The 23,678-nt window shown below is 44.5% G+C and overlaps 1 protein-coding gene across 3 annotated transcripts in view; it reads left to right on the top strand.

Annotated features, from left to right (window-relative positions):
• ULK2 (unc-51 like autophagy activating kinase 2) overlaps window positions 1-23,678 on the top strand; it is a 194,424-nt gene that overhangs the window by 39,979 nt on the left and 130,767 nt on the right. For 2 of the 3 annotated variants that reach the window (XM_063954005.1, XM_063954004.1), the window contains exons 4-5: window positions 11,500-11,532; window positions 19,568-19,604. The exons of the other annotated variant lie outside the window; for it this stretch is intronic. In XM_063954005.1, coding sequence (XP_063810075.1) covers window positions 11,500-11,532; window positions 19,568-19,604 — 70 coding nt within the window. The remainder of the gene's footprint in view (window positions 1-11,499; window positions 11,533-19,567; window positions 19,605-23,678) is intronic. 3 annotated transcript variants of the gene reach the window in all.

The raw sequence follows: 23,678 nt of genomic DNA, 5'->3' as shown, positions 1-23,678 counted from the left end.
AAATATATATATATATGTATGTGTGTGTATGTATGTATGGATGTAAGTAAAATATATATAGATGTTAGGATTCCTGCTCCTTTCCGTATAGCAAAACAACCAGGCGGCACTCCGGGATTTTGAACAAAAAACCAAACGTGTAATGATCACAGCAAATACATCAAACAGGCATAGTAGTTACACCGACGTTTCAACGCACTAACGGTGTTTTCTTCAAGGTGCTATGCTGCAAGTGAAACACACCAGTTTGCACCACAGACTGTCCAGGAGTTGGCGGATGCTTTAGTCCAGGTCTGGGAGGAGATCCCTCAGGAGACCATCCGCCACCTCATCAGGAGCTTTCCCAGGCGTTGTAGGGAGGTCATACAGGCACAAGGAGGCCACAGACACTACTGAGCCTCATTTTGACTTGTTTTAAGGACTTTACATCAAAGTTGGATCAGCCTGTAGTGTGTTTTTCCACTTCAATTTTGAGGGTGACTCCAAATCCAGACCTCCATGGGTTAATAAATTTGATTTCCATTGATAATGTTTGTGTGATTTTGTTGTCCGCACATTCAACTATGTAAAGAACAAAGTATTTAATAAGAATATTTCATTAATTCAGATCTAGGATGTTATATATATATATATATATATATATATATATATATATATATATATATATATATATATATATATATATATATATATATATATATATATATATATATATATAATATTTCAAGGTTATTGCCCACATGTTGGCTGGACACACATAATTGTGTTGAGCAATGCACCCTGAAGCTGGGCATACAGACAACGATTGCCTGATTTCTGAAGGATAATAACAAGAAATCATTCAAATCGTCAAATGTGTACACGCCATTGCACGCTCCCGCGCGTCATCCGTCGCATCTTCAGATCATTCTTACATGCAGGTCTGAAGATGTGGCTGATGACCTCAATGCATTTGGATGTTGCGGGGGAACGATATATTGCGTGGTTGTTCACCAGATTGTGCAGTGTGTACAGGTTGCATGATATAGCGTTCCGTCACATCTATCGTCATCTGGGTATTATCTTTATATGGCGCCACAAGGGATTTGCAGCGCCCGTTACAGAGTACATAAACAAATTAGCAAAATAAGAAATAAAGCACTTACAGTTTGAGACCATATAGGACAAGTACAAGGCATACACAGAAAACCAAGGGTTAGGTGCCATCAAAGGGAGTATAAGATAGTGTAAGTATAGCCTCCTTTTACATCTCCAATGCTGGATCCCACCCTGGAATTGGAAATGGGTGGGACCTGCCATTTGACCTTAAGATCTGGCTTCCCGAGTCGGCAGTATGCTGGGTCGGGTTACCATAGCGGCGGAGCGGAGGTGGCACTGGGAGATGAGCTAATCTCCGGGCCGCCTCTCCCTATGTAGTGGACGGGTCCTGGTTCGCATCAACCCGGCAACCCGTTCACACTGCCACTAGCCAGGTATTCAACCCTGGAATAACCCTTGTTATAAACCTGGGTTGAATTATCTGGTCAGGCGACCTGGAAATTCTCCATGGGCCCTTTCACATCGCACAGTAACCTGTGGCGACCTGGCAATATACCGGATTATTTGTGCGATGTGAAAGGGGTATAAAAGATGGAAAGGTACATGAGTAGAGAAGGCCCTGCTCTGACGATTCTTACAATCTAAAAGGTGAAGGGCTAAAAGATTGGGGTGACACAGAAGGGGTAGACACAGTTTGTCTAATGTGGATCCAGCTTCAGTATGTGCTGCACCCTCAATCTATCCTCTTTGTAGTGGCAGACTGGAAAATGTCCAGGTGCCCACAGAGCACTGGCATCTGGATATGCCCAAAGCAGTGGCCTGAATTTACAAAGTACTGGATCATTATCTGCTGCGACAACACCAGTGCTGCTGCCTACTGGGCCCGTATTGATGTTTCACCCCTCATACCCTGCCCCCCCTTGCTGTCTGCCAGTTACCTAAGGAGGCTCCTCTGTTGTTGGAGTATGCCTGTGGAGGTTGGTTTGTCCGTCTGTCCCCTGGGAGTGCATCTGCCCAACATTCTTTACACCTGCCTCCTAATCTGCTGTTTCCATGTTTGGCTCCGTTGGTACCTTTTACTTGAACAACTGCAGCTGCACATGTAGACCTAAGGGTTTATAGAAGTCAAATAGGAGGCCCACTGAGCGTTTGCCAGTGGCCTCCAAGCCTCTAGTTACACCACTGCCTCTCTGCAGTATTGCCACTGTCCATGCTGCACCCTGGATTTGAAAAAAGGAGGAGGTATCTGTAATGGGAGGTAGGTTTGTGTCTGTGCCTGTCACAGAAACGTCAGCAAATGGCTCTGATCTGGGGCACAGTCACAGATCTCCAATCGGAGGTTCTTCCCCCAACTATAAAATAATTACCCTAAGTGTGTGTGATCAGCAGAAAATACCCAATGCAGCATTTATATGACTGACACAAAGTACAGTCAATAGAGCCCCATTGGTAGGCTAGCTCTGAGGGAGCTATCTGGTGCCGTCAGAATGTTGGGTGGCATGTATGAAGAGTGGTGTTGAGCACTCCTCAGATCACACACAGGAGTACAAGTAGTTTTATCACTTTAGTGGTGTAAGAAAAAGATACTTGGTGCAGCTCAGTCACAAATTGCTTGGTGCACCATGTGGGGCTATTTGGCACAATTAGTGCAAAGGTATGTATAGCATGCACACATACTTGGAGAAGTATTCAAATCCATAAAAAGTCAACAAATTTGTCTATTACAAATGCCACTGAAGGGGGAATGTAACAGCTTGCGGATAGCAGGTATCATCCAGTTTCCAGTGTTTTAAAGTGGCAATCCTTTAAGGTTTTACAAGTAACCAGGACACAGTGATTGTTGCATGCTTCTTTACTGTACAAATGCAAGAAATGAATAACATAGATAAGAGATTCATGCACCAACTAATACAGAACACAAAATAAGATTCGGTGTAACCTTCCACCAGAATATACACACTCCCAGCTAGATAATTGCAGACATCGAAAAGGTTATCACTAATACTGCTTTCAGATCGCAAGGCCGGGTCCCACCTGGGAATTGGAAATGTATCCTTCCTGGGTAGGACCTGACATTGGACCCTTTCGCATTGCTCCCCGACCCAGCAATGTGCCAGGTTGGGTTGCTATCGGGGGCAGTACTGGGAGATGACCATCATCTCCGCGCCACCTCTCACTATGTTGTGACCGGGTCCTAAATCACATCAACCCGGCAACCCGTTCACACTGCACCTGACCCAGTATTCAACCCGGGAATAACCCTTCTTTATTCCCAGGTTAAATGACTGGGTCAGGCAGCTCGGAAATTTGGCAGTGACCCCTTTCACACCGCACAGCGACCCGCGTCAACCCGGCAATATACTAGGTCGATACCAGGTTATTTGTGCGGTGTGAAAGGGTTATAAACAATGTATGTGTTACACCCAGAAGGCTACAAAGCCTTTTGTGGTGCCTTACAAACTCTGGGTATTAATCCCAGAATGACAGGCTGCTCCACCGATAGTACACCAGAGCGGAGGTTCTAAAATGCTGTCCTCTGGACCGCACACAGTTCACGTTTGCTAGGTCACCAGGCAGGTGCTCTGTGTGTCTCAAACTGTCACATTTCAAATATACACAGGTGACCTGGAAAACATGAACTGTGTGGGGTCCTGGGAACTGCGTTTGAGAACCTATACACTAGAGGGTTCTGGATAAAATGTTGTTACCAAGGGAACATCATGCTCAGGTGACTTCGTAACAGGCTCGGGAACAGTCTCTGCAGAAGACCCAGATGGGTATACACGCTCCAGCTGGATTACTAACGTTATCCCGGCGGGTGGGATGCCGACTGTCAGTATCCTGATGGCGGCATCCCGTCCGGCAGAATGCTGGGCAGCTGGGCGAGTCCCCTTGCGGGCGAGCTGCGGGCTTGGTGGTGAGCTGCACTCTCAAGTGGAAATAGCCCCTGTGCGCTGGCATCTGCATCTTGACCGCCAGGATCCCGACAGCCGGAAAATTGAACGGATCCCGCTGTAGCCTATAGCATCAGGAACAGTCTCTGTAGCAAACACAAATGGGTATACCAAACACCCCCCACATCACTTGCTTGGCTATATCCAGGTCTTATATTTATTTATTATTTATTTATTTATTAACCGTTTCTTATATAGCGCAGCATATTCTGTTGCGCTTTACAATTAGAACAACAGTAATAGAACAAAACTGGGTAAAAACAGACAGACAGAGGTAGGAAGGCCCTGCTCACAAGCTTACAATCTATAGTTATACAGTCCATTTGCCCCTGGCCTCCATTTTTGGTCGATGTGGTATTGCCACAGTACTCCTCCTACTTCATTCGTGTACATCAGAGGGCCGGATCTGGAAGAAACTATTCCCAGTTGCCCCTAATCACGGACAAGCACTTCATGACCAACATTGAAGGTCCAAGTAGTTTTCTAATCAACCATTTGAAATTGTCATGTACCTTTTTTTTAGGTTTAATATCCAGTTTTATCAAATCCTATCATTGTCACCAGTGTTATGTCTGTGACTTATATTTCAAGAAAGGTTTTACAAGTAACCAGGACACAGTGATGGATGCACACGTCTTTACTGTAAAACTGCAGGAACCTAATAACACAGATAAGAGATTCATACAGCAACTAATACAGAACACAGAATAAGATCTGATGTAACATTCCACTAGAATACATACCCAGCAATGGGAACTATGGGCCTACTTCAGCATGGATCATAGATGTGTGAAAAATCGCACATCTACAATCCAGTACTCGGACATTTGGGGGTATGCCCAGCACAGGGCAAGTCTACCTCGCATTCCGGATCCAGCCCCCCCTGCACACGTGCGAAAGCAACGCATGGCGGCAATGATTTCTTTCCATGATATTCACATATGGACCAGCACTTTTACATATATTACCATCTCATGTTCCCATAAAAGTGCTGTATTTTTATATTCACCATTTAATCATGTGCTCAACACCATAAACAGCTGTTCACCTGTTCTATCAGACGAACACTTACATTCATATTCTGCTACGCGTTCCTGTAAAGGGGATCAGTACGTAAAACCGGCGTCTGGGATGCCAGCCGTCAGTATACAAACAGCGGGATCACGGGTATGCTGGCTGCGGGACGAGCGATAGCAAGCCCCTTACCGACTCGCTGCGCTTACCACTTTGCAGGCACGGTGGCTCGCTGCACTCGCCACAGCATTTATTCTCCCTCTATGGATGTCCTGTACACCCGTAGAGGGAGGAAAGCCTTTGGTATTTCCCTGCTAGTCTGGATTTCGTCGTTGGCATTGTGACGTCCGGGATCCCGACTAGCGGTATGGTTCCCCCCCTATAAAGGTATCTTTCTCCCACTCCACAAAAGTCTAGGTCCAGGGTTGAGCCTCCTTCAAGCATGTGACTCGTACTTCATATAAAAAACAATTTATTCATCCACAGCAAACATGGACAGGTAAGTTCATAAAACAATCAAACAAAAGGGTTTCGGATGAGGACAGAATACCAAAGATCAGAGGTGGATTGCAACGCTATGTAGTCCCCGTGCTGCAGCTTTAGGATCCGACAGATGATACACTTCAGTCCATCCTCACAAATCGGCATCTGTCTCCTAAAAACATGTGCAGCTTCTACGCATTTTGGCCTCCCTGTCAAGATATCTTGACAAAGGAAAGAGGGCTCTCTGAAGTACGAGTCACACGCTTGATGGAGGCTCACACCTGCACCTGTACTTTGGTAGTGCGTGAGAAAGATACCTTTATAGGAACGCGTAGCAGAATATGAAAAGTTTTAGCCTTATAGAAAAGCTGTTTACGGTGTTGAGCACTTGCTTAAAGTATGAATATAAAAATACCTTTATGGGAATGTAAGATTGTAATACAGTGTAAGTGCGGGTCCATTTGTTGAGATCACTGAAAGACATTAGAACCACATCAAGTTATTCTCCTCTCCTGAATTGCCCTCGACGTTAGTGTGGATTGTTTGTACATATATTTGTTATTCTTAGTGCTGGTGGCTCTGTAATCCAGTTCACAAAGGGTGGTGTGCCAGGTGCTTTGAACACAAATGTATACCCAAAAATGGAAGGTGAGGGTGACTCTCAGATCCTCGGGGGCAGATTTATTAAGCCTGGTGAAGTGATAAAGTGGAAGGTGTTAACGCACCATCCAATCGGCTCTTAACTGCACAAACTGGGGTCAGATGTATTTACCTGGAGAAGGGATAAAGTGCAAGGTGATAACACACCAGCCAATCATTACGGATTTGAAAAATGACAGTTAGGAGCTGACTGGTTGGTGTGTTATCACCTTCCACTTATCACTTCCTTATCACTTCTCCAGGCTTAATACATCTGCCCCTGGGTTTGAAAAACAACAGTTAGGAGCTGACTGGGCTAGTATGTTATCACCCTCCAGTTTATCACTTCACCAGGCTTAATAAATCTGCCCGTCAGTGCTCAGATTGTTCTGTTTGGCTGACCTTTTATTTTTACTTTATTTTTTTCTAGTGGTGTTTTTGATTCCTGGAAATTAAATCAATGCTGATGATGCTCAATGTGTGATGCTGAAAACTAAAATCGCACAATTAACCATGTTTAAATAAGTGTTCTAATTTAGGATATCTTACTAATAAATAAAAAATTATGTAAACAAAACTGGATGAAATACAAAAGTACTTGGTAGTGGAGGTGATGTCTAGAAAAGGCCTCTGTTTTTTTTGTTTTAAAAAGACTGAGCAGATATACAAATAAGGGTGGATGGGGCAATAACATGCAGGTTTCGTCCGTTCATCTGTTCACCATTAATGAAACGTAACTTGGAAAGAGGGAATCTCACGTGTGTATTTTATTGGATAAGGGGAATTCAACTATGCATTGGTAATTGTGTTCATCAGATGATCACGTCATACTTCCAAAGACTGCTTAATCTGTGGGTTTTATCAGGGAATACTGAACATAAGCAATTCTGACTCTCTACTACATTTGTCTTAAGGGCCCTACACACTGGCCGATTGCCGGCCGAGGTGCCCGACGGACGACCCAGCGGCGGGGGGAGAGTGTGGGGGGGTGGCGGGGAGTGAAGTTTCTTCACTCCCCCCTTCACCTGGCCCCATAAACGTGCATGCTAATATGGACGATATTGTTCATATTGGCTTGCATGCATAAATGAGCCGGCACTAATGATGAACGAGCGTGGGGCCGCGCATCGTTCATCGTTGGTGCATACACACTGAAAGATATTAATGATATCGCGTTCATTAATGAACAAGATCGTTCATATCTTTCAGTGTAATCAGCCAGAGTGCAGGGGCCATTATTCTTTACCCTTGGCCGTTTAAATGGTTCTTATTTTTCATAAGTAACATAAACTTGTCAATAATAAGATGTGTAGGACCAGAACAGGATTGTCGTTCTTTCTGTCTTTCGTTCTTTCTTTCGTTCTTTCTTTCGTTCTCTGTCTCTCTCTCTCACACACATACACACATAATAAATTATTTATATATATAATGTATGTATAATGATACCAGATCATTGGGAACCACTGGAGGAACACTACCACTGAGAATAAAGGGGTTCAGTCCACTGTTGGAGCTCTCCCCCAAACCAGATTGACCAATTATCTGATCATTATATACTGACTGAAATGTCAGGTTTTATTGATATGGAATCACATGTCTTACTAAGGGGCCCTACACACTGGCCGACCCGCCGCCGAGCTGCCCGACGGCGGATACGAGCGACCCGGCGGCGGGGGGGCAGTGACGGGGGGAGTGAAGTTTCTTCACTCCCCCCGTCACGCGGCTCCATAGAACTGCAGGCAAATATGGACGAGATCGTCCATATTGGCCTGCATGCACAGCCGACGGGGGACCAGCGATGAACGAGCGCGGGGCCGCGCATCGTTCATCGCTGGAGCCTCCACACTGAAAGATATGAACGAGTTCTCGTTCATTTATGAACGAGATCGTTCATATCTTTCAAAAAATCGGCCAGTGTGTAGGGCCTATAACTGGCTCAAAGAGTTTGTATTGGATACACACCTACAATTGATGTCCAAATCATTTCCATCTAAAGATATAACCCTGATGATATCTTGGCGAGAGACGAAAAGCGTTAGGTTTTTCTTACAATTGTGACACCTAATCTCCCTAGAAGTGGTTATCAATAGTTTTGATTTCATTTTAGACCTAGTTTTAACAAGCGTCATTTTATGCATTTTGGTTTGACTAGAGAAGAAAATACCCGTACACTGTATAATTGCAATTATTAATGTAGGTTTTTCTTTCAGTCTAAATTGCTTGTCATTTTTTTTTTTTTTCTGCCATGATTCAAAACAGTAGGTAGCTGCATTATCACTAATTAGTTGGCAATGCTGTTTATATCCTGGGTCGCATAAGACATACTAATTAAATGAATGGAACAAGACTGATTAGAAGTGAGGTCTAGCAGTTGTGCCTGTAAAGTAGGTAAGCGAAGGAAAGGCCTTGCACTTTGTCCTCGTTTTTAATATAGGATTCAAAGTGTCTCAGCCTCCCATTGATATTGAAGCAAACTTGTCAGTGTGTATGGAGGTCTATTTGTGTACCTTATTTTTTGTGTATAATGTTAACGTGCCTTTAGCAGGATATAAGAACATCTGTGTGTACAAGACCTTAGAGCACGCCTGGCCAACCTCTGGCTCTCCTGTTGTGAAACTATAAGTCCCAGCATGCCCATCTACACTTTTGCTATTAGGAAATGCTAAAACTCTGGCAGAGCATGCTGGGATGTGTAGTTTCACAACAGCTGGAGAGCCACAGGTTGGCCAGGCCTGCCTTATAGGCCCTACACACTTGGCGATATTCTGAAAGATATGAACGATCTCGTTCATAAATGAACGAGAACTCGTTCATATCTTTCAGTGTGGAGACTTAAGCGATGAACGATGCACGTCCCCGCGCTCGTTCATCGCTGGTCTCCCGTCGGCTGTGCATGCAGGCCAATATGGACGATCTCGTCCATATTTGCCTGCACTTCAATGCAGCCGGGTGACGTGGGGAGTGAAGAAACTTCACTCCCCCCGTCACTGCCCCCCCGCCGCCGGGTTGCTCGTCGGCCGTATCGGCCGTCGGGCACCTCGGCGGCACATCGCCAAGTGAGTAGGGCCCTTTAGAGTCATACAACTAAGGGGGTAATTCAGACCTGATTGTAGCAGCAAATTTGTTAGCAGTTGGGCAAAACCATGTGCACTGCAGGTGTGGCAGATATAACATGTGCAGAGAGAGTTAGATTTGGGTGTATTTTTTTTGTTTTTTTTTGTCCCTGTGCAGAGTAAATACTGGCTGCTTTATTTTTACACTGCAAATTAGATTTCAGTTTGAACACACTCCACTCGAATCTAACTCTGCACATATATCTGCCCCCGCCCCCCCACCCCCCCTGCAGTGCACATGGTTTTGCTCAACTGCTAACCAATTTGCTGCTGCGATCAACTCTGAAATACCCCTTTAGTTAATGTTGTACAAGGATCAGTAATGTTACAAAACTTAAGTTTACTTTTGTTTATTTCTACTTTGAACTTAGGTTTTTTACATTCTAGAATGGAAAACAGCTGCACCTTGTGCTTTTTACAATAACTTGTTTAAAGTTTTTTTAGAACACTTCATTTAAATGAAACCTGAAAGCTCACATTCATTCTACATTGTTTTATTCTTTGTAAATTTATTTTTTTATTTATTAAGTTTCTTATATAGCGCAGCAAATTCAGTTGCGCTTTACAATTGGAATGAAGAATACAACAGACTTCACTACAATAACAGAATTTGGGCCAAATTTTAGATTTGTAGTAGTCTGTCTTCCTTTGATTACCTTGTTCAAGCTACAGCCAGGTATCTCCAAGTGGTACTCAAATAGCACTTCTATAGGTACCATTTTGTCCTTTCTTTTGTGGTAGCTTGTTGATCCATTAATTAAATCCTTAAAGCAAAACATATACATTGTACTTGAGGACCAGCCTTCAATACATGCGATCGAAAGGATGCGATCGTATAGTGATGGAAAAATGGCGGGCTGTCAGGGGTGGCACTGGGGGGTGGGGGGAGTGTCGCTGGAAACGCAAGTGTGTCAAGGATGTTGTCGGAAAGGCCGGATGATGTCGTCTGCGTTTCCTGCGATAGGAAACATGGTGACAGTGCACCAGCATGCGCAGCCTTTCTGCGTATACAGGGGTCGACCTCGGCGGTACACATGCTGGTCGGCCTTGCCCTGTGCTGGACTGCTCCCAGAATGCGATTTTTATTGGTATCAGTTTTTGCTATTTTAGCAAAAACTGCTACCAACTCTTAATGGGTTGGGTTCGCATGACTGGCAGTCGGGAGACCATCCCGACGCCGGGATCCCGGTTTTCATATGCGGGGGGAGGGTGATCGCCACGAAGACCCTTGCAGGCTAGCCACACTCCGGGCTAGGTGGCAAGCGTTCTATTCCCACTCCTGAGTGTCGTGGACACCCACAAGTGGGAATTGTCCCTGTTAGTCGGCATGCCGACTGTCAGGATTGTGAGGGGGTGGGATCCCGGGGTCGATATTGTGACTGACCGTCCACATAACTACATCCCCTATGTTCAGTAATATTCAAGGTTGGCTGGTACTTGTGTTCCTGCACATATACACTGCTTGCATTTATTAATCTTGAAACTGTGTGTACGGATGTCTTATCTGGTTTAGTAAGTGTTTGTAATGAGTAATGATCACAGTGGTTTTGCAGATAATCACCTTGCAACAATAGTTGTATAGTTATCAGTACTTTATAGACTGACTTGCGTCTTGTGTGATTTAGCCACTGTAGGCAATGTTAGCAAGGACTGCACTGTTCACTGTTGCAGCAAACTCACTGACCCGACTGGAAACTATGCTGGTCTGTGCAGGAATCAAGATTAACACAACATGCACTGTGTGTCTTGGAAGCGCCTGTCATCAGAGGTCAGGCTTGTGCTGCCTGGTTGATGGATTTTTCTAGGAAAATCCTTTCTAGGAATAGAATGTGCGTGCGATAACACAGTGGAATGTATTTCACATAGAATATAATTACATAGGCTGACTGCGTTCTCCTGCCACTTATATTACTGTGTGTTTTGTCTGATTACAACATTAGTACTCTAGTAAAGTACAAAAGTTACTGGAGTCTAGGCAACCAATGAGATATCAATATATTGTTTCATTATATGACCATTCACATAAATAGTGATTTTCCATGGGCCCTGAGACTGACCTATCTCGGCTATCTCCAGACTCTTACTAGGCTACAGCTTTCCTGTTACTGTAATGTGTCTGTAATGTATCATTTTGCTTGCCACCAATTTCTTTAGTACAGAGAACTGCATTTGTAATTTTGGTCCTGAAACATGATAAGGCAAGTCTCTGCTCTTATTTCCATATGTTCTCATTATTTCTTTTTGCCTTTGTTTTCTAGGAAATGCCCAACTCCGTTTTCTTGGTCATGGAGGTAATGCATTTATCATCCTGGGAAGAGGTTACAGATTTATTTTTGGCTAGTTGTAGCGTACTGTAAAGCATAATGATAGCAAGATGAAATAAATTGTTGTTTAGTGGAAGCTAGAAACGTTTTGTTTATTTAAAATGCTTCTCCTCACCCTTTCCTTGAATTAAATGTCTATGGGGTCTATTTACTAAGCCTTGGATGGAGATAAAGTGCCAGCCAATCAGCTCCTAACTGACATTTTTCAAACAGCCTGTACGATAGGAGCTGATTGGCTGGGACTTTATCTTCATCCACTTTATCTCCGTCCAAGGCTTAATAAATAGACCCCTAAGTTTAGCCATGCAGAAGTTTTTTGAGAATAGTCTAAACATATACCGCATTTTCTGAGGAATCTGACTGGTAATGTCTCGAGACCTACAGCAATGTATTGTGAGGGCAGAGGTGTATCATAATAGAAGGGTAAAACTCATATCTGGTGGGCAAACTGGCTATGTAATAGATGGACTATGTGTTGGTGATGCTTTTATACGGTATACATACGATATACCGGTGGTCATATGACCGACACCAGCATCCGGATGCAGTGTATGTTTACCCCCCCCCAACCCTAAGCCTCTCTTCCCGCAGCCTAACCCTAACCTCCCCACCCTGCAGCGTAACCCTCCCCAGTGGTACCTAACCCCCCTCACCGTAACTCCAACCCTAACCCTTCCTGGGGATGCCTAACCCTCACCCTCCCTTCCCCATAGCCTAAACTCAATTCCCCCCCCCCCGGCTTACTACTGAGGACTCCCGGCAGAGGTCGATCGGGATTCCAGCGGTCGGGGTCCCAGTGCCAGCATTTCGATCCATGTCGGCATCCTTGCTTCCAGCATTCCGACTGCTGGAATCCCAAACACTGTTAACCTTAAACGGATCCCCTTTATACATCCCCTTTATACAAATAGGCTGAAGTCTGAGGCAAAATAGGTGCTATGGCCTCCTTTTTTTACTCGAGTATGAACAGCTTGCCCTACTAATGCTGCAGCCAATAAAATGCCTTGCCTTGAGCCAGATAGTAAGTAGTGACCTAACAGCACAATGCCATAAGCTCAGTCCTTATGAGAATCTGGGGGTCTGCCTTTTTTAAACACGGTGCAGCTGAACAGTCCATTATCCCATTATCACTATATAGCATGTGACCTACAAACATTACAGTCTACTCCAGAGGTTCTCAAACGCGGTCCTCAAGGCAGCCCAGTGGTCCAGGTTTTAGGTATATCCATGGCTCAGTACAGATGGTAAAATCAAATTCACAGAGGAGCTTTTTAAGTCACCTGTGGCTCAGCATTGATAAACATAAAACCTGGACCGTTGGGGTGCCTTGAGGACCGTGTTTGAGAACCTCTGGTCTACTCCTTTAATAAGCATTTACTAAATACTCCACATGCACCATTGGGGTAATTCAGACCTGATCGCATCAGCAAATTTGTTAGCAGTTGGGTAAAACCATGTGCACTGCAGGTGTGGCAGATCTAACATTTGCAGAGAGAGTTAGATTTGGGTTGGTTATATTGTTTTTGTGCAGGGTAAATACTGGCTGCTTTATTTTTACACTGCAATTTAGATTTCAGTTTGAACACACCCCACCCGAATCTAACTCTCTACACATGGTTATATCTGCCACACCTGCAGTACACATGGGGGGTAATTCCAAGTTGATCGCAGCAGGAAATTTGTTAGCAGTTGGGCAAAACCATGTGCACTGCAGGTGTGGCAGATATAACATTTGCAGAGAGAGTTAGATTTGGGTGGGTTATTTTATTTCTGTGCAGGGTAAATACTGTCTGCTTTATTTTTACACTGCAAATTAGATTGCAGATTGAACACACCACACCCAAATCTAACTCTCTCTGCACATGTTATATCTGCCTCCCCTGCAGTGCACATGGTTTTGCCCAATTGCTAACAGAATTCCTGCTGCGATCAACTTGGAATTACCCCCCATGGTTTTGCCCATCTGCTAACAAATTTGCTGCTGCGATTAACTCTGAATTAGACCCCATGTATCCATAATGGATGCAGCGTCTTGCTTTGTACTAGCTAATCTACAAGCAAAACAAAATGCAATGTCAGATTTATGAAAAATAGAAAATATTTCTCTACCGTTAGCATCTCTAGGAGACTTCACATAGTCTGCCCTTAATATGTCATCAGGCTGGTTTTGCCTTTTTTTAAAAATTGGCAGTTTAAATCTCGCAGCAAAATTTAAAAAAATCTGACCATATTAAATCCCCACCCTGACAAGTGCTGGACATCCTCTCTGGCAGTGCACACCCTAAGCAGTGTTCTATGGTTGTTCACAACCACTCCTCTTGTTTAAAACAAGTCCACTGTGGTAGAAATAGCTGTGGTCATCTGTTGGATTGGGATAACAATACTCCAAAGGCAAGTCTTACTTTGCACTTTATCATAATGAACCAAGTCCAAAACTACACTTTTTATTTTAAATTTGGATGTTATCTTGAAGTGCGTTATTAAGCTCCTTTGTGAATACATTTTTGTAGAAAATAAAGCTGAATAGAGAAAAATTGGTTTGTTTTTTATATTTGGTAGTGACTTCTTAATTAACCTATTAATTTTCTGTCTCACTGGTAGGCAACCTGTGGCACTCCAGCTCCTGTGGAACTACATATTTCAGCATTCCCTGTTACCATTTTGCTGTTGTGTCTTCCTAAAACTGTGGCAAGACATGCTGAGAAGTGTAGTTTCACTGGTTGCTGCCTACTGCTTTCTGTTCAATACATCATGCTGAGACAGACTGCAACAATGGAGAACTATAAAACCTAGCCTCGTTAATTTGATATTCTAAGACCTATATTCTAGACTAAGAGGTCAATTTACTAAGCAATACTTTTCACAGCCCTGCTACGTTTTCAGCAGCTTTGGTCGCTGGTTTTAAAAGGTCAGTAATATTAAATTCAAAATTAGGTATATTTCTCTTACGTCCTAGAGGATGCTGGGGTCCACATTAGTACCATGGGGTATAGACGGGTCCACCAGGAGCCATTGGCACTTTAAGAGTTTGAGAGTGTGGACTGGCTCCTCCCTCTATACCCCTCCTACCAGACTCTGTTTAGAAAATGTGCCCGGAGGAGCCGGTCACAGCTAGGGGAGCTCTCCAGAGTTTCCTTGGTAAAAGTTATTTTTTAGAGTTTATTATTTTACAGGGAGTTTGCTGGCAACAGCCTCCCTGCAGCGAGGAACTTAAGAGGGGGAGCAGTGTCCGCCCTGCGGGGTCTGAACCACTGTCTCCGCTGACTGGACACTGAGCTCCAGAGGGGATAGATCGTTCCCCGCCACAGGGGATCGCTCACCCCAGCAGCATGCCGCCACCCCCTTGCAGAGCTGAAGATTGTGGCGAGTGAGACACCGACCCCCCCCCCCCCCAGCTAGCGGGGGGCCGGTGTGAAGATGGCAGCATCAGGGTAGGAGCGCAGTATTAACTGCGCTCTGGGAGGCTCAGCGGTACATTGTGTGGCGCTGTGAGTGGCGCCCTGAGCCAGCGCCTGCACCCTACACTGGTCACTCAGCCTGTCGGGGTCCCCGGATCTCAGCCAGCATCAATCCTCTCAGGCCAGTATAATCCTATGAAGAGTGGGAAGACAGCGCCATTTTGGGGGCGGAGCTTCTCAGAGCAGACCCAGCAGCGTTCAGCGCCATTTTCCTGCCTGCACAAGGCTGTCCAGGAAAGAAGCAAGTCCCTCCACAGCAATCTCCAGCTATCTCACGGGTACCAGGGGGTTGTAGAAAGGGGGGGAGGGTGCAAAACGGCTGAGTAACCTATTAAGGTACACAGTCGGCGCTCATAAGGGGTCTCCCTTATATGTATTAAAGCGCTTTGTGTGGGTTGGCTCCAATCTCTGTGTCTCTCTTGCCATTCTTGGGGAGAAACTCTGTCTGTATCCCCTGTGTGTGTGTGTGGAGTGTTTGTGGTCACCAATAGTAATGTCCAGAGACTCTGTGTCATATGCTGCAGAGGATTTGTCCTCTCAAGATGATCCCATTCCATGTAATCAGGATTGCACTGATTTAGCACAGATTCCAGCAACGGAGCCGGAATGGTTATCCTCTATCAAAAATATGATTTCTCAGATTTCAGAGGGTTGCACAAAATGAATCTGCTACCCAGGTGCTGCAGAATATGGCAGTGTGGCCCAGTTCTGATACCTCGGGTCCCCCCGCTGTGTACTCCAGTAAGCGTCCTTTTGCACATATTATGCAGGATGACACCGATACAGATTCTGATGATGGGGTTCAGGGGACAGCATCTCTTGCTAAAGGGGTGCAGTTGATGATGGAGGCTATTAGGGATGTGTTGAATATTAATGATACACCACCTGAGCAGGTTGAGGAGGCTTACTTCGCTGAGAATAAGAAAGCCTCATTAACCTTCCGTGCGTCAAAAGAATTAAATGCTATTTTTGAAAAGGCTTGGGAAAACCCTGAGAAAAAAATCCAGATCCCTAAGAGGGTTCAGGTGGCATTTTCTTTCCCTGTTGAGGATAGGAAAAAATGGGAAAACCCGCCTATTGTTGACGCGTCAGTATCCAGACTTTCAAAAAAGGTGGTGTTGCCTGTTCCGGGATCTACTGCGTTGAAAGAGCCGGCTGATCGTAAGATTGATAATACGCTCAAATCCATGTACACGGCTTCAGGGGCTATGCTGCATCCCACTATTGCCAGTGCTTGGATTGCCAAAGCTATAGTAAAGTGGTCTGGCACCTTGCTTGAAGATTTGGATACTATGGATAAGGATGATGTTGGCTTATTTTTGCGCAACATTCAGGATTCAGTGGGATTTCTGGTGGAATCCATGAAAGATCTGGGTTCCATGGCTGCAGGAATTTCTTCCATGTCGGTCTCAGCGCTGCCATGGCGAAGGTAACCAGAATCCTCCTTTGGGCAGAAAAACACGCGTTGGCGCTGTCAGCAATCTTCATTCCGGGAGTAGACAACTGGGAAGTAGACTTCCTCAGCAGACACTATCTCCATCCGGGGGAGTGGGGTCTCCATCCGGAGGTGTTCAAAGACATATCAGACCTTTGGGGATTACCCCAAATAGACATGATGGCCTCTCGTCTCAACAAGAAGCTTCGGCGTTATTGTTCCAGGTCGAGGGAACCACAGGCAGTGGACGAAAAAGGTGTACTGGCGCTGGCTGTTAGTCAAATGATGATTACCAATGTAAAAAATATATATAACAAATTTATTTAGACATTCATAAAAGGCAGTAAAATACCCCCATTCATCAAGGAAAAATAATATAGATATAGCAGCTGCTAAAATTCATATATCTAAAAATGCAGGATACCACTATTTATCGTTTTTGTTGGATATAATGTCCACTGTTTCTGGCTAGGGCTCTATTTCCACATTATTCACAAGTCATTAGATGACAAGATTATTTACCAGACTTGCTTCCGGATAGGAAAAGTCCCCCTAGGTATCTTTGTACAGATAAGATCCAAATAGCAGCAGGGGAAAGTCCGGGTCTGATCACTGCCAGCTTCCTCAGGAGCATATGCATATGCTCCTGAGGAAGCTGGCAGTGATCAGACCAGCGAAACGCGTTGAGCCACATTCTGCAGGACCACTGATATTGGATTTACCCTAACAGACTCTCTGGCAATTTACGGACTCTTTGCATCCACTGGATTTTTCCAAACACAAGTACTTCAAAGACCCGGACTTTCCCCTGCTGCTATTTGGATCTTATCTGTACAAAGATACCTAGGGGGACTTTTCCTATCCGGAAGCAAGTCTGGTAAATAATCTTGTCATCTAATGACTTGTGAATAATGTGGAAATAGATCCCTAGCCAGAAACAGTGGACATTATATCCAACAAAAATGATAAATAGTGGTATCCTGCATTTTTAGATATATGAATTTTAGCAGCTGCTATATCTATATTATTTTTCCTTGATGAATGGGGGTATTTTACTGCCATTTATGAATGTCTAAATAAATTTGTTATATATATTTTTTACATTGGTAATCATCATTTGACTAACAGCCAGCGCCAGTACACCTTTTTTGTATTCTATATATTTGCTTTGGAGAATCGACCCTCTCCATACTGGCTGCTGTTGACAGCGCACTCTAAATCTTTGTTTCAGTGGCAGTGGACGCCCTGGTGTCTCCGTGGCTGTTCCAGTCGGTGTACGTGTTTCCACCACTCCCACTCATCCCAAGAATCCTAAAGCTCATAAGGAGAACAAGGGTTCAAGCGATCCTCATTGCTCCAGACTGGCCGAGAAGGGCTTGGTACGCGGACCTTCTGGATCTACTACAAGAAGAGCCGAGGCCCCTTCCTCTTCGAGAGGACCTGCTGCAGCAGGGGCCGTTCGCCTATCAGGACTTACCAAGGCTACGTTTGACAGCATGGAGGTTGAACGCCTGATACTAGCTCGGAAGGGCATTCCGAACAAAGTTATTCCTACCCTGATACAGGCTAGGAAAGGAGTAACGTCTAAACATTACCATCGTATTTGGAAAAAATATGTGTCTTGGTGTGAGTCCAAGAGGTTTCCTACGGTGAAGTTTCAACTGGGATGCCCCATATCCACTCCTGCAGGCAGATGTGGATATGGGGCTGAGGTTGGGATCTGTGAAGGTCCAGATTTCGGCCCTATCCATTTTCTTCCAGAAACAATTGGCTGCCCTCCCTGAGGTTCAGACCTTTTTGAAGGGAGTTCTGCACATCCAGCCTCCCTTTGTACCGCCTACAGCACCATGGGATCGTAACGTGGTGTTGCAGTTTCTCCATTCGGACTGGTTTGAGCCTCTGCAAGAGGTGGAGGTCAAGTTTCTTACGTGGAAGGCTGTCACTTTGTTGGCCTTAGCTTCTGCTAGACGTGTGTCGGAATTGGGGGCTTTGTCTTGTAAGAGCCCCTACTTGATCTTCCATGAAGATAGAGCTGAGCTTCGGACACGTCGGCAGTTTTTTCCGAAGGTTATGTCGTCATTTCTTATCAACCAACCTATTGTGGTGCCAGTTGCTATTGACTCCTCAATTTCATCAAAGTCCTTAGATGTGGTAAGGGCTCTGAAGATTTATGTGAAGAGGACTGCTCGTCACAGAAAATCGGACTCTCTCTTTGTCCTATGTGATCCCAAGAAAATTGGGTGTCCCGCTTCCAAGCAGACTTTCTCTTGCTGGATCAGGTTCACTATCCAACATGCGTATTCTACGGCGGGATTGCCGTGTCCTAAGTCTGTTAAGGCCCACTCTACTCGTAAGGTGGGGTCTTCCTGGGCGGCTGCCCGGGGTGTCTCGGCATTACAACTTTGCAGAGCAGCAACTTGGTCTGGATCGAACTCGTTTGCAAAGTTCTACAAGTTTGATACTTTGACTGAACTTCAGATCATCAGAGACCAATCAGTTTTGCAGGAGCCTCTGTGCTCTCCCTCCCGTTCTGGGAGCTTTGGTACATCCCCATGGTACTAATGTGGACCCCAGCATCCTCTAGGACGTAAGAGAAAATAGGATTTTTATTACCTACCGGTAAATCCTTTTCTCGTAGTCCGTAGAGGATGCTGGGCGCCCGCCCAGCGCTTTGTTTTCCTGCAGTTGTTATCTGGTTCAGTACAACTTTGTTGTTAGTTATGTACTGCATTATTACTAGGTAAGTAATGTTTCAGCTGTGGCTGAAGTTTTTCAAGCTCGTTAGCTTGATGTGCCTTGTATGTGTGAGCTGGTATGAATCTCGCCACTATCTGTGTATAATGGACCTGTCTATACCCCATGGTACTAATGTGGACCCTAGCATCCTCTATGGACTACGAGAAAAGGATTTACCGGTAGGTAATTAAATTTCTATTTTTGCATTTAACATTACTGCCCCTTTAAATTCAGCAGTTAGAGATGTGGCAGCTTTTGAAAAGTATTGCTCAATAAATGCATTCCTAGGCCACTTTATTTGACCGCAAGTTTGTTTTGCAAACATATAGATCTCTATACATATCGTTAATCTGTATGTTTGTATTCTTCACAGTACTGCAATGGGGGAGACCTGGCAGATTATTTACAAGGTAATTTGTTCTTCTTTTGTAATTCTTGCCTGCCTTTAAAATAGGTCTATAATGCAGAATCTAGGAGTACAGAGGTGGCAAGGTCCTGTGAGATATAGACTTAGGGGCAGATGCAATTGGCATTGCAGTAAGCCACATGGCTGCAACTCTGCCAGAAGCTATTCAGTTGCTGCTGCGCTGTAGAGAGATAGGACCCCACAGCCTCAGGAACTGCCAGGAAAATATGCATTAGGTGCTCCCAGAATCTATGGGTTATGCATGTTAGCTGCGGGTTTACTGCACAGGGAAACGGGCTAGCAATTGAATCGTTACAGGCATTAAACCTGGAGCTACGTGAATGTGCCCCTTAAAGTAGGGACTGCAGTCTGTTTTGCTAGGTTCATTTTCTTGCCTACTGTTGCCATGTGCCATGTTTGTAAATATAAACTTTATTGCTGGTGCTTAGTTCTGTATCCATTTTAAGGATTAAACATATTATGTATTAAGTAATTTTACCACAACTCCAGTGCTAAACTTTAAAATATGCAATTAACCATTATCAAAATTGTGATGAATAATATAAATATATATACATACATACATACATACAATAACCCTTATCACGCGCTTCAAGCAGCTGCACCTCACTGTAGAGCCCCTGTTAGTGGGAACAAAAGAATATGGAAAGATGCAAACCGTAGGGCGCTAAATTATCAAATGTGATTGTCCATATACAATTCACCTGATGATTGTTCACAAATGTTCTTTGTAGGACTTGATTGAATCTCTAGCCAGGTGTAAACGTTGAAGTTCTAGACCACCACTTGGTTGTACTCTGTTGGATATTCTGAAAAGTACCCTCACACCAAGAACGTAGACACCCAAAAAATGGCACAAAGCCCACAATTAATAAAACGTCTGATGTTTATTATAACATCCACTGAAATTGTATAATAAAACAATTTCTGCATCGTAGATAAGGTGTTCTATAGGAACTCATTTTTACACCGGGACTAGATTAACTATCCTTGTTTTAATTGGGATTACATATTCCTAATAAAAATCCCTTTTGACCAGTGAAATTGTTTAATCTTAGTCTGACAACATTTACTCTGCTTAAACCGCAGTCCCTCTGTTTGGTGGAAATCATAGGCACCTGCCTTTATTAGATCTTTAGAGTATACCCCTGAGGAAGTCCTGTTAAAGGATGCATAGAGTTAATAGGTTATTAGGATACTCTGTTTACATTTGGGAATTCCCACCACTGAGCTCACATCTTGAGGTGATTGGTGGCACATGTTATATACCTGTCCCGGTGTAAAAATGGGTTCCTATAGAACACCTTACCTATGATGCAGAAATTGTTTTGTTGTACAGTTTTAGTGGATGTTATAATAAACATCAGATGTTTTATTAATTGTGGGCTTTGTGCCATTTTTTGGGTGGTACTGGCGTATATATGTCCTGTGATACTGCCGTATATATTTCCAGTGGTACTGGCGTATAAATCCAGTCCAGTGATACTGCCGTATAAAATCCAGCGGCCCAGCCGTATAAAAACCAGCGATACTGCCGTATTTGTCCAGCGGTACTGCCGTATAAGTCCAGCGGTACTGCCGTATAAATCCAGCTGTACTGCCGGTACTGCCGTATATGTCCTGCGGTACTGCCGTATATGTCCAGCGGTACGGCAGGACTGCCGTATATGTCCAGCGGTACTGCCGTGTATGTCCAGCGGTACTGCCGTGTATGTCCAGCGGTACTGCCGTGTATGTCCAGCGGTACTGCCGTGTATGTCCAGCGGTACTGCCGTGTATGTCCAGCGGTACTGCCGTGTATGTCCAGCGGTACTGCCGTGTATGTCCAGCGGTACTGCCGTGTATGTCCAGCGGTACTGCCGTGTATGTCCAGCGGTACTGCCGTATATGTCCAGCGGTACTGCCGTATATGTCCAGCGGTACTGCCGTATATGTCCAGCGGTACTGCCGTATATGTCCAGCGGTACTGCCGTATATGTCCAGCGGTACTGCCGTATATGTCCAGCGGTACTGCCGTATATGTCCAGCGGTACTGCCGTATATGTCCAGCGGTACTGCCGTATATGTCCAGCGGTACTGCCGTATATGTCCAGCGGTACTGCCGTATATGTCCAGCGGTACTGCCGTATATGTCCAGCGGTACTGTATACGTCCAATGGTACTGCCATATAAATCCAGTCCAGTGATACTGCCGTATATGTCCAGCGGTACTGCCTAAAAAATACAGTCCAGTGATATTGCCGTATAATTCCAGTGGTACTGCCGTCTAAGGCCAGTCCAGTGATGCTGCCATATAAGTTCAGTGGTGCTGTCCTGTGCTGAATATTATTTACTCCAAATAAAGGGGTTATTAATATTTAATCCAAATCATTTTTACATGGTTTGCCCTGTCTGGTGTGGAGGTACGTTCTCCTGTGCTGCAGTTTGTTATATAACTCCAGAAAAATAATGGAGGATAAAATAGGGAAAGATCAAGAACCACTCCTCCTACTGCTGCTGCTGCCACTGCTATTGTTGCTGCTGGGAGTCGATCGTCATCCCAGAGGGGAAGTCAGAAGACCACTTGTACTACTTCAACTAAGCAATTGACTGTCCAACAGTCCTGTGCGAGGAAGATGAAATATGCCAGCAGTCACCCTGTTGCAAAGCGGATTACTGAGGCCATAACTATGCTGGTTTTAGACGTGCGTCCGGTATCCGCCATTAGTGCAGTGGAACTACAGTGCCACTCCTATATGGTCCAGGTGTTTGTGCCGCACACTTGTGTCGCTTAGCTTAGTCATACAGCTACCTCATTGCACCTCTTTTACTTCTTTGCATCATGTGCTGTTTGGGGCCTATTTTTTAAATCTGCCATCCTGTCTGACGCTGCAGTGCCATTCCTAGATGGGCCATGTGTTTGTGCCGCACACTTGTGTCACTTAGCTTAGCCATACAGCCACCTCGGTGCAACCTTTTGGCCTAAAAACAGTATTGTGAGGTGTTCAGAATAGACTGGAAATGAATGTTATTAAGGTTAATAATACCGTAGGGTCAAAATTACCCCCAAATTCTGTGATTTTAGTTGTTTTTATGTTTTTTTCAAAAATCATCCAGATCCAAAACCAAAACACGAAAGGGTGGTTTTGGCAAAACCAATCCAGATCTAAAACACGAGTATGGAACCAGAACCAAAACACGAAAAGTGCCCGCCACACATCTCTACTACAATTTAGATTTCAGTTTGAACACACCCCATCCAAATCTAACTCTCTGCACATGTTATATCTGCCCCTCCTGCAGTACACATGATTTTGACCATTTGCTAACAAATTTGCTGCTGCGATCAGGTCTGAATTAGGCCCTTTGTCCATGTGTCCTTTGCTGTTTGCATCTATTTTGGGAGCAGGAAGTAAATATGAAGTTACACTTGTTATGTTCTACGTTTGAATAGACACTTCTGTGGTAAACAGTGACTTTATTTAAACATAGTAGGCAGCGGTATGTGGCCTTCAGAAAACTTCTTTGTGGTGGATGACCAGTGTCCATAGCCAGTAGGTGTGTTACTGTCTGTTTGCTGCATGTCTGTTCCTTAGAAGCAGGCAAAGGATGCAACCCAGGCATGCATTTAGACCAGCCATACAGAATCCTCTCTGCCAGCCACATCTCTGTAACACGCAGCCGCAGGCAGTCCACCCTTGTTGGATGTTCGCCTCTTGATGCTGGTCTTTTCTAGGAACACCGGAACAATGGTGGCGGTTCAGGTTGTTAGTTGCCTGCCTATAGCGAGCTAAGTGACTGAATCTGCTGAATGCATCCTCTACACACTGGTAACCAGACTGTAGATAAACAAAACACATTTGAATCAAACAATTCTACATTATCCTAAATAACATAAATACAGAACTTTGCAAATGGTAAGTTGGATTTGTATTTCCTCTATCAGCACTTGTCTTTTGGATGCTGTCGGTGTTCGCCTGATAACTATAGCACATATATGACATGGAAATTGATGTCATCACCCTCCATCACTGCCTATCCTGCTAAATGACACTGGGCCTGATTTAGATGTGGATGG

Source organism: Pseudophryne corroboree, chromosome 2 (genome assembly GCF_028390025.1).
Source record: "Pseudophryne corroboree isolate aPseCor3 chromosome 2, aPseCor3.hap2, whole genome shotgun sequence".
Classification (NCBI taxonomy): Eukaryota; Metazoa; Chordata; class Amphibia; order Anura; family Myobatrachidae; genus Pseudophryne; species Pseudophryne corroboree.
This window is presented reverse-complemented; position numbering and strand designations above follow the sequence as displayed.